At 45.3% G+C, this 11,742-nt stretch overlaps 1 protein-coding gene across 2 annotated transcripts in view; it reads right to left on the bottom strand.

Moving 5' to 3' along the window:
* The window catches only part of PARP11 (poly(ADP-ribose) polymerase family member 11), a 34,605-nt gene extending 23,410 nt beyond the window's left edge, over positions 1–11,195 (bottom strand). For both annotated transcript variants that reach the window (XM_024733211.1, XM_024733210.1), the window contains exon 1: positions 11,010–11,195. In XM_024733211.1, coding sequence (XP_024588979.1) covers positions 11,010–11,158 — 149 coding nt within the window. In that variant the 5' untranslated portion in view covers positions 11,159–11,195. The remainder of the gene's footprint in view (positions 1–11,009) is intronic.
* Positions 11,196–11,742: the final 547 nt, after the last annotated feature.

Below are 11,742 nucleotides of genomic sequence, written 5' to 3' on the forward strand. Positions count from 1 at the left end.
ATATTCTGAAAGTTTGTGCAGAATGGTATTATTTCTTCCTTAAATGTTTGTTAGAATTCACCAGTGAAACCACTGGGCCTAGAGTTTTCTTTGTGGGTAGGCTTTTTCTTTAAATTTAAATTCTTTGGTAGATACTGGGCCATTCATGTGATTTATTTCTTCTTGAGGGAGCTCTGGTAGTTTGTGTCTTAGAAAATATGGCCATTTCATCTCAGCTGTCACACTGACTGACATTAAGTTGTTCATAACATTCCATTATTATCCTTTAACGTTTGTAGACTGTGTAGTGATATTCTCTCTCTCATTCTCAGTATCGGTCATTTGTATCCCCTCTTTCCTTTTGGTTTCATTTTCTCTGTTGTTTTCACTTTAGTGCTTTGCACTCTAAACTTTACTTCTTTTCTCCTGCTTGAGCTTAACTTGCTCTTCTCTCATTTCTTAAGGAGGAAGCTGTGGTCATTGATTTGTGACATTTTTTTGACATAAGCATCAGTACAGCTATAAATTTCCTTCCAAGAACTGTTGTAGCAGCACACCACAAATTTGATATGCTTTCATATGTTCTATTTTCCCTTTTTATTCCTTTCATCAATGGGTTATTTTAGAGTGTGATATTTACCAATACTCGAGGATTTTACAGATCTTTCTTTTATTGAATTCTAATTTAATTCCATTTTAATCAGATAGTGTGCTTTATAAGACCTGAATTCTTTTAAATGTATTGGGACTCCTTTTATAGCCCAGAATACGGTCTATCTTGTTAAATATTCTCTGTGTAGTTGAAAAAAATGTGTACTCAGCTGTTGCTGGTGTACTGGTCTATAAATATTAATTAGGTCAAGTTGGTTGATGATGTTCAAGTCTTCTACATCCTTGCTTATTTCTACCTACTAATTCTATCAATTATTCAGAGAGGGGTATTAAAATCTCCAACTATAATGGGATTTGCCTATTTCTCCTTACAGCTCTATTAGTTTTGTTTCATGTATCTTGACACTCTATTATTAGGTGTATAAATGTTCAGGATTGTTACTGATTAACAGACCTCTTTATCATTAGGGAATGACATTCTTTATCACTAATATTATCTCTAAAAACCTACTTTAATATTAACATACCACACAAGCTTTCTCTCTAGTGTTAGCACTGTATATCTCTTTCTATTTATTCTACTTTTAAAAAAAAATAATTTATTTTATCTGTTATTTATTTATTTTTGGCTGCATTGGGTCTTCATTGTCCCACGCAGGCTTCCTCTAGTTGTGGGGAGCAGAGGCTACTCTTCATTGCAGTGCACAGGCTTCTCATTGCAGTGGCTTCTCTTGTTGCGGAGCACGGGCTCGAGGTACGCGGGCTCCAGTAGTTGAGGCACGCGGGCTCCAGTAGTTGAGGCACGCGGGCTCAGTACTTGTGGCTCGTGGGCTGTAGAGTGCAGGCTCAGTAGTTGTGGCGCACAGGCTTAGTTCCTCCGCGGCATGTGGCATCTTCCCGGACCAGTGCTCAAACCCGTGTCCCCTGCATTGGCAGGCGGATTCTTAACCACTGCACCACCAGGGAAGTCCCCCTACTTGTGTCTTTGCATTCACTGTCTGTTTCTTGTAGACAACTTATAGTTGGGTCCTGCTTTCTAATCCAATCTGACAATCTGCCTTCTAATTGGGGTGTTTAGAGCATTTATTTTGGTACATTATTGATATGGTTAGGTTTAAGTTTATCATCTTGCTTTGTCCCATCTGTTCTTTGCTCCCCTTATCATATACCTTCTTTTCAGGATTCCACTTTATCTCCTTTGGTGGCTTATAACTCTTTGTGTGTCTACACACACTGTTTATTTCTTCACTTTCCATGCATGCCAAAACCCACTCTAATTTAGCTTTTCTAGCTTCTGGGCTAATATCTCCCACCACCGTCTCTCTCTCTCTCTCTCTCTCTCTCTCTCTCTCTCACACACACACACACACACACACACAAGGAGGCACGTGCTAGGATCTCCAATGAGCTTCAAGTTACCAAATCCCATGCACTTTTATCAGACCTTGTCTTATTTGACCTCTCAGTAACATTTCACAGTTTACCCACTGTCCTGTATTAACTTTTTTCTTGGTTTCCATGAAATCACTCTCTCCAGATCATCTTAGATTTCTGGCCACAAACTCTCAATCCTCTGCAACTTTACTTCGGTTCAGCCTATAACTTGTAGGTTACTGGAGCTCTGTCTTGGCCCTTTTTTGTCTTTCTCGGCATCTTTAAAACATGGTCCTCAAGAATTAGGAAGTAGTTCAAAGGCATTTTTCACACAAAAAAAGTAATGAAATTTGATCACATACAGTTTGCAAAGCTGAAATGTAAGATTAATTACAATTTTCACAAAAATCCTTTTATTTTCATAGCATCTCAATATGTTCAGTCTGTTACTGAGTTCATATCAGCTAGTGTTCAGCAAATACAATGGTGTAAAACCAAATAAATTTTCACATAATCTTCTAACAGAGCCCCAAGTCAATTTGCTTTGTTGATAAGGATAGAGAAAGGACCAAGACTAAAGGGGCATCACCCAGCTAAAACCGGTAAAAATCTGAATATTGCTGAGAAGCTGTCAATCCAAATTGAATGCCCAATTTAATTGTTGTAACGAAAAAAAATAAACTACTGACAAAATTTCTTTATTAAATGACTCTGTTGGAAGTCACATCTTATCAACGGCACACGACATAGAAAAGCAATTATTACCACTTGAGTGTTTCAACATGTTTAGTTTTAAAACTGAACAAACTACCGGAGCAAAAATACAAATCTGTTCTTGCAGTACAGGTAGTATGTAACGGGGTAGAAATACTCGACAACTTTTTGTTCTGCTTGTGGGTGGAAGCTCACGGCACAAGGGAAGTCAGTTTTCATTCAGGCGATGGTATTTCTGTGAGGTGTGACACGGGCTGAAAAAGGTACAATCCATTCAAAACTGACAGAGCATGAGCTATACGAATAGCAAGGAAAGGTGCGGCCGGGTTCCTAAAAGATGTTTTAAACATCTGGGCCAGTCAGAAGGCACCAATGTGCCTCCTGATTGTAACCGAGTGTGGAAGGAAACAGTGAAAACCGAATACGAGCAAATCTTGGCAACTCAGAGCATGTGCTCTCAGATGCTGAGGAAAGCAACGGCAGTGTGTGCAAGATTACTCTTCCCACCTACGTTTACTAGCTGTCAAGGACAGAAGTGCTGACAAGAGTTTCTGAAAGGAGGGATGAGATAAAAACGTTTCTTCATGACGCTAATAATACCAATGGTCATTCTTGATTTCCAGAGGCCTACTGGAGTAGATGCTGAAATAGAGTCAGCAACATAAATAACTGGAACCTACTATTTCAAGGCCAAAATACCCCAAATTTTAACGCTGAGAGTAAGATACCAGATTTCTCCAAGTCAGCAAACGTGCTGCAAATTGCTCAATTGCTGGGCTGTGATTTCTTCCCAGAATCTGATGGTTTTCTTTACTCATCAGAGAGTGAGACTGACTTTACTACTGTGGCTGTATAAAGAGCACGGCCAACGGTACAAGAAAACAGGAACAGATATCTTCCGGAGACTGAAGTAGTCCCAGAATCCATTCACTCCCTGCTTCCAAACATTCCGGCTGGGTGAAACATCCACCCCTACAGTTATTTAATATTATAAGTGCATCAAGTTGGCAACTGCCACAGCTCTAGGTATAGCCCCAGAATTCCCACAATTTCTCAGTCTGTGTTTTATCTTGGTATTCCAAAACATCTAACAGGGCCAGCAAACGCTAGTTGCAAATCTTGACAATCTATAATTACAGCATGGGATTTCCTATTTTAATAGAAATATAGGGTAAAAAATTCAAGTGTCTGGGTCTAACCCGTATCTCAAGCTACCTATCAAGTTAGATACTTTGTAAGAGGCTGCAAAAATGTCATCTTTTTAACAATGAAAACATTATTCATTTTTAAAATACATAATATAAAATTAAAATAAACAATAAAATATTGTTTAAAATTGGTGATCTGCATGGGTGCTGAAAATTTGAGAAACACTGTCCTAGGGATCTCACTTGCTCCCAAGATTTTAAGCACCTTCTGTCTATACAGGCTGAGGCCATAAACAGCCATTTCTAGCCCGGCCTTCTCCTCTGAGCTCCACTCACTTATCCAACTGCCCCTTTGACTTTTTACTTGAATGCCTCACAGGCACGTTAAACCTATCAGAAGCCCCAAACCAAACTCCTGGTCCCCTCCACATCTTCCCCTTTCCCAGTCTCCCCATCTCAGTGGACATGGTCCTTCTTCCCGGCTGCCTGGGCCCGGAACCCAGCCTCCATCACTCGAAGTGCAGCCTGGGTTGATCCACTCCTGTCTCTCTCCCGCTTAGTCCAAGTCCCCTGCACCCTCACCCCGGACTACACTATAGGTTCCTAAGTGTCTTCGAACAGACCTTCTGATGCTCTCTGTGTACGCTTTGTTATTTTGTTTGTTTGTTTTTACATCTTGATTGGAGTATAATTGCTTTACAATGGTGTGTTTCTGCTGTATAACAAAGTGAATCAGCTATACATATACATGTTCCCATATCTCCTCCCTCCTGTATCTCCCTCCCTCTCTGTGTTAAGTTTTTAATCGCTGCTGGAACAAATTACCACCAACTTGGTGGCTTAAAGGAGCACAATTTCTTACCTTACAGCTCTGCTGAAGTCTGACGTGGGACTCACCGGACTAAAACCAACTAGTGATTCCTGTCTGGAGGCTGTCGGCGGGGGGCTGGGCGGGGGCAGGAATCTATTTCCTTGGCTTTTCCTGCTTCTAGAAGCTTATCACATTCCTTGGGAAGCTTCTAGAAGCTTATCACATTCCTTGCTTCGTGGTCCCCTTCATCTCCAAAGCCAGCAACCTTGTATATCTTTGTTTTTTAAATTCATTTTTATTGGATTAGAGTTGCTTTACAATGTTGTGTTAGTTTCTACTGTACAGCAAAGTGAATCAGCTGTACATATACATATATCCCCTCTTTTTCGGATTTCCTTCCCATTTAGGTCACCACAGAGCACCGGGGAGAGTTCCCTGTGCTCTACAGTAGGTTCTCGTTAGTTATCTATTTTATACATGGCATCAATAGTGTGTATATGTCAACCCAACCTCCCAATCCCCCCCCCCCACCGCCCTTGGTATTCTTGATTATCCTCACATCGACTCACTTCTGTCTGCATCTTCTATGGATACTTTTAAGGACCCAGCCTGGATAATCCAAGATAATCTCTCTGTCAGTAGTCAGGTGATCAGCAATCTTAACTCCCCTTTGCTCTGGGGCCGAACACATTCCCAGTTCCCGGTGACGCGGACACGGTTATCGGTGGTAGGCCATCATCTGCCTCGTACACTCTCTAATAAATAACTCGTGTTCCACACAGCAGCCAGAATGATCTTTTTCAAAACGCAAGTATGTTCATGTCACTTCCTGTGTGAAACACTTCGATGGCCCCCACTCCTCCGAGGATAAATTTCAAATCCTAAACATGTACCACAAAGCCACACACGGCTTGTCCCTACCTACCTGCTGGCCCTAACTCCTGGTTCACCGCATTCCAGCCACGCCGGCTTCTCTCACAAGCTCCTTTCTGCCCCGGGGCCTTTGCTCAGGCTGTCTCGGCTGTCTGAACAGCCCTCCCCGCCTCCCACCCAGCCTTTCCGTGGCTAACTCTTGCTCAATCCTTCAGATCTCTGTAGAAGTAACTTTCACTGGGTGGCCTGAGCTGATCTCCAAGTCCAGCACTAGCTCCTCCTATTACACGTCACCGTACTTTTTCTTTCAGAGCTTCTACTACAATTGGAGCTCAGTGGTACTGTGTGATTATCGGCTTAACAGGTGTCGCCACCCTGCACAGACTGCAAATCAGTGTGGGCTGGGCCTGTTCTGTTCTGCTCACCACTGTAAACCCTGGGATTTAGAGCTGACTGGCTTATAGTAGGTGCTAAATAAATACATGAGTATTGGATTGCCCCCGAGACGCTATTTCCAAAGCAGGCCTAACTCTTAGAGGGGGAGCTGCATGAGCCAAAGACCTCGGCACCCTGCTTGAGCATCAGACCAGGTGGGTCACAATGGGCAAACTGCCTCACCCCATCCCTCAGGCCTCGACCATAAACACGTGCCTCCAGCCTGCTTCCCAAACTCTGTTTTCTCCCCTGATACCAAAAACTATTAGACTCATTCCTTAGCCTGTGCAGCATCTGCCGTGCCATCCCTGGGAAGAGGCCACAGTACTTCTCTCCTGCTCATGGGCTGCGTCACTAGCAAAGGTCCAGGCGCACAGGAGCTAGTGTCCCAGAAACGTCAAAGTTTCCTGCAGTTCGAGAACCCTTCCTTTAGCTCTGAGTCCCTGTGAGACTCTCCCACAGGGTCTTTTCTACTCACTTTAAAGCCCAGATCCTAAGTTGGACTGGGAAGAGTACCTGTTCTGGAGCCAGAAAGTTCTGGGTTTAGAACCTGGCTGTCCTCATTCAGAAAGTGCACCAACTTTGAGCCTTAGTCTCATCACTAAAAAAGAGAACCATCATTTATAAATCCCCACCTCAGAGGTACTGGAAGACCCCATGCGCTATTTAGACTGCCCCCAGCCGCCAAACACTGGCACGCGACACTCTTCTGTCAGCTCAGCCCAACCCACTGCTAGAACAATTACAAAGAATGCCACGAAGATGAAGCTGTCGGTTATGAACCTGTGAGCGTACGCTGACCCTGAGAACACACCTTCATAGACACTACATTCTCTAGAACTTTCACTGCCAGGAACACATCCTACCTCTGTCCCCCTCCAGCCCGAAGGTACGTCTATAGCATATGCTGCCTCCTCAGCCAGGATGTCCCACAGATGCCAGCTGCTGTCCTCGCAACGCCCCACCCTCCTCTCGCGATGTCCTCACCGAGACGACCACAGGACATGCGCTTTGTCCACGTCACTCCCCCATCCAAGCTGTAGCGGCCATTCTCTCTCTCACTTCCGTGGCCTTTGGCCATGCTGCTTCCTCTGCCCTTCCCACAAGACCACTCCTGGGACTTGGACACCTAGCTCAAGTGTAACTTGCTTCAACAAACCTTCCCAGGCCCCCAGATGCCCTCTGGTAACACTGTCCCCACTCAAACTGTATCTCCAGGCCCTGGAGGGCAGGCTCTGACTTGGTCCAGGTTTGCCCTGCCCCTTCCTAGTGCCTGGAATGGTGTTTTCCAGACAACAGATGTTTATTCAGTGTTTGTTGACTGACTGCGTGAAATAATGACTCAGTGACTGAGGGAGCTGGATTTAGACATACTGACTTTGAACTCCCGGAGGGACAACCAGTAGAGCTGTCCATCACCCAGTTCAGAAAGGGGGTCAGGACTAAAGACATCCATTTGGCAGGTAGAGTCACTAAAGAGATATCTGAAGCCTTGGGGCTCACCAAAAAAGGATGTGCCAAGAGAAGAAAAAGGCTAAGGTGGCACATTTCAGGGGCAGAAGAAGGCAGTGCAGCTCACCCAAGATTATGATTCAGGGATGAATCATAGAAAGGAGAAATCCAAAGGAATACAGTCCCAGGAAATCAAAAAAAGAGAGTTCTGAGAAACACCTCCGGTGGCATTACTGTTGCAAAATGACAGAAGAGAGTGAGGTGTGCAGGTGGCCGCTGGGCGTGGTGATTCGGAAACTCTCGGTGACCCCCTAGCAAGTCAGGTGCTGGGGCAGAGGCGGGGCTGGGGGGGCTGAGGTCTGAGTACGAAGGACAAGAAGTATAAGACTATTCTCTCAAGAGGCTGGACAGAGGAAGGAGAGAATCACAGTGCCAAGCGAGCGTGGAAGCAGCTGTGAATATAAAATAACAGAGAAAAGGGAGGCTCAGCGGGTAAAGCGCTGGACCGATTTACAAACGTTATCACTGCCCCAACCGAGCGGCAGGGTGGTGGCAGAGAGGACACGGGTGCTAAACGACTCTGTGGCTCACCCACCTGCGAGATCTTGGGGAATTCACTTCCTTCTCCCTTAGCTAACTCATTAGATTGTTCTAATCGTATGAATTAATAAGCGAAAAGGAATTTTGAAGAGTTTATCACTCTTTACAAAGTAAGGTCCTATCACTGCAACAGATGATTTGTTATCGTAACAGATGTTTGTCATTTTTCATTTTCTGTCGTCAGAGAGAAATTGAAACTCCCTCCTATGTAATGCTGATACTGACTCCGTTTCCTGCAAAGAGGGGGAAGACAGCGGCAAAGATACAGAAAAAGGCAGGGCAAAGTCAGGGTACACAGAGTCAAGGCAGTGACGGCATCCCCTCCAACTCCTTCCTACAGATCTGCCATTTTCATACACTGGGGGACATCAGTCCAGGGCCATGCCCCGCCCCCCCGCCAGGTGGGTGGAGAACCGCCAGGATCTCACACCAAAACTGAGTGCCTGAGCCCTGTCAACCTGCTTCTGCCTCGGCAGGGACCTCAAGGGGCCTGGTCGGTGACAGGCTTGAACAGAATCATCACTGACCTCATGACTGTCTTGAAAAATAAAATAAAATGGTGTACTGAGATAAAGTTTATTTATAGCTCCTTGGTTATCCGCCCAAGAAAATGTTCCAAGTTCAACGGTGATTTTCCATACTCAAACCATGTCATGGAGACTTTCCACGTAGAAGGGGTGACTGCTTCTGAGCATTATCACGGCCAGAGTCAGTGTAGTATTTCCTCAAAACCCTTCGAGCGGAATACAGTATCACACTGAAGGCGTATTTGCAAGAGGAGATAAATTTGCAGATCACAGGTGGCATATCAAAGTCATGGAAGCTACTAAAAAAATACAGGGAGAAACTAGCAGAAGTCTTCAGTTAAAGCAGCTCTCTGGCCCTCCTCCACAAAGCAGAACTTATTGTATCATTCAATGGGAAGAAATGGTAAACAGTAATTTAAATTGGTGGGTAATACAAAAGTCATCTGTGTTCATCTTTAGGATGTACTGTGGGTTTTGTTTTCATCTTTCCAATTGTGTTTGGCTTAGAGAAACATTAAAATTAATTTCCATCCCACAAGCACAGCTGGACAGACTATTCAGATGCCTCTTCTAGTGAAAGAAACTAACAAATTACGAGAGGAAATCCATATGCAGAATGTTCACTGTCCTTACTGACAACATCCATATGCTCAGAGGAAGAAACACAGGAGCATTAAGATCTATCAGAGCAGCGTGATGAGGGTCAAAAGAAGAATGTGGGCTTGTAGGTGGAAGGTTCGCCACTATTAACAAAAGTCAGTCTGCTCTACTGAAATCAAGCAAAATCATTAGGGAGATTTCAGAGAAAACCAAGCCTTCCTTCCAAAGAAGTGAGATAATGCTGTAACAAAGCAAATATATGAGATACTCATTAATGCCTTTATAAACCTCACAAACACATGAGTGACCCAGTAGCCAGTTCTGATGTATATATATGTGATGGAGGAGGGAGAATGAACAACGGGAGCAAAGGACTCTTTCTAGTACTGATGCAACCACTTTGTTAATTCAGTGGATATTTACTGAGTGCCTACTATATGTCAGGCTCTGTTCCCTAGTCTGAGGATATCGCAGTAAACAAAACAGACAAAAGTCTCTGCCCATATGGAGCTTCTAACATGGTGAAGGATTTAAGACATGTGACTTCGGGCAAGACATGTACTTGGATGACTAAAGGGTATCTTATGGAGAAGCCAGGAAGGAGAAGGACTGCCAATAAAAACTGAATATAACACAAACACACATATAATAATAGAAAATGAAACTTATTGATGATAGGTAGTGACACTGAATATATAAGGAGAGAGCACATTCTCACAATTTGAAATTATCTTTGCTAAAATCGAAACCCAGCAATTACTTTCCTCTGACGTAGCCTTAAAGGATTGTACGTTTGAACCAAAAAAAAAAAAAAAAGGGGGGGGTCTTAGATAATGATCATCGCTATTCGATGGCCTGGGATGTAACCATGATACGCAACCAAAAATATCCAGACCAACAGACTAGTTTCTACCGGGTAAAAACGTAAAAACAGAAGCAAATTTACGGACAAACTCTCTAACTTATCTGGAAATATATGCCAGGAATGGGAAAAAAAAGAAGTAATGATTACAGCAAAGGAGTTACTGCAAATATGGAAACAGGGTTATTAAACTAAATTTAGGAAGTTATCTCAGCACGTGGGGTAGTTGCACATATTTAGGCCAACAATTTGCTGATACGTGATTCTGCCATTTTCCCAGTCAACTCAAAGGCGTATATAGTGTCTATTTGCCGTGTAACTAGGCGACTTCAATTCTAACAGATTAATGGAATACTCTTGGCAAGCGGATTCCACTCTTTGAGGGCGGCATATTAAATAAATAAATGTACAAAAGCAAGGTAAACAAAAACGCATGCAGACACAATGCAAATACCGGAGGGAGACACAAGACTTGCAGTGGAAAAGCTCCAGGTCATCAGTTTCTGTCCACTGGAAAAAAAAAAATCTAAGAACCTCACCATCTAGAGGCTTAGAACACACGCTCGACCACCCCAGTTTTCCATGGCTGTCCACCAGGAAGGGAAGAGGAGCCCCGGCGGTTCCCCTTAGGCCCGGAGGGCGAGTCCCCTCGCTTTGGACGGGGATGGGGGTGGGGCTGGCAGTACACCTGAGCCTAAGTCAGTCACAGGTCCGAAGCCCAGGAACTCCAGCCAGAGAGCAAAACGCCAAGTTTACAAAGACGGTGGAGGGACGGGGGCGGAGAAACCACAGCGAGTCCAATCAGTGGGACGGGACAGCCGCACGGCGCTGGGAACCCACCGAGCCGTCTCCACTGCTCGCAAGGCGACTGCCCGAGCCGCCGGGGCCGGGGCCTTCGCGTCCCAGGAACTCACCAGCCGGTCTGCGCGGCCTGGGGGGGAGGGCGTAGTTCCCGGGAAACCCTCCCGCCCTCTCCCATCAACCCCGCCCATCGGTCCGCCCCGTCCCGCCCGGCTACTCACCGGATTCGCTTCCCACATAACGGTGGCGAAATCGAGCGGAGAGAGCCTGGCGGAAGGGGCTGGCCACGGGGTCGGGGTGCTGGGTTTTTCCCGAGGGCCCAGGGAGCGAAAGAACGGAGAGACAACCTCCACGCAAGCCTCCCCGTCATAAGCCGGCGTCTTCGGACCCCCTCGAACCTCCCGACTTCCGGCCGAAGCCGGCCAACCAGCGCCAGCCCCGCCCCGCCCCCGGAAGCTCGCCCCCGCCAGTGCCTCTCCCTTCCGGCCTCGGCGCGGAGTGGGCGGGGTCTGTAATGCGGTTGTTAAAGGGCTACCAGCCCAGCCACCCTCCAGGGCTGCATCCCTTCAGCAAAGTCCCCTCCAAGTGATCCTCAAGCCTCGATATTTATTGATGACCTCCGATATTTATTGATCACCGTATAGGGAGTGTAGTGGCCAAGAGGCAGACAGGCCTGGGAATTAATAGCCTGTGGGACAAGCTTCCGACTCGGTTTCCTCGTGCTCAGGGGTGATAATAATAGTATCTAAGCGTGTAGTGTGCTCATTGAAGGCACCTAGCATGGTGTCTGGTATACAGTAAGTGCTCAATGAGTGACGGTTGTTTGCCAGATACTGACACTGTGCTAGGCTCTGCAATGAGCAAGTGACCCATATGCAGTCCTCATGGAGCTTAGAGTCTAGAGAAAAAAGTAAGAAGTAATTTAGATAAAATTAAAAGGTGCAGGATGGTCTA

This window comes from Neophocaena asiaeorientalis, unplaced genomic scaffold (genome assembly GCF_003031525.2).
Source record: "Neophocaena asiaeorientalis asiaeorientalis breed wild unplaced genomic scaffold, Neophocaena_asiaeorientalis_V1.1 scaffold150, whole genome shotgun sequence".
Lineage (NCBI taxonomy): Eukaryota > Metazoa > Chordata > Mammalia > Artiodactyla > Phocoenidae > Neophocaena > Neophocaena asiaeorientalis.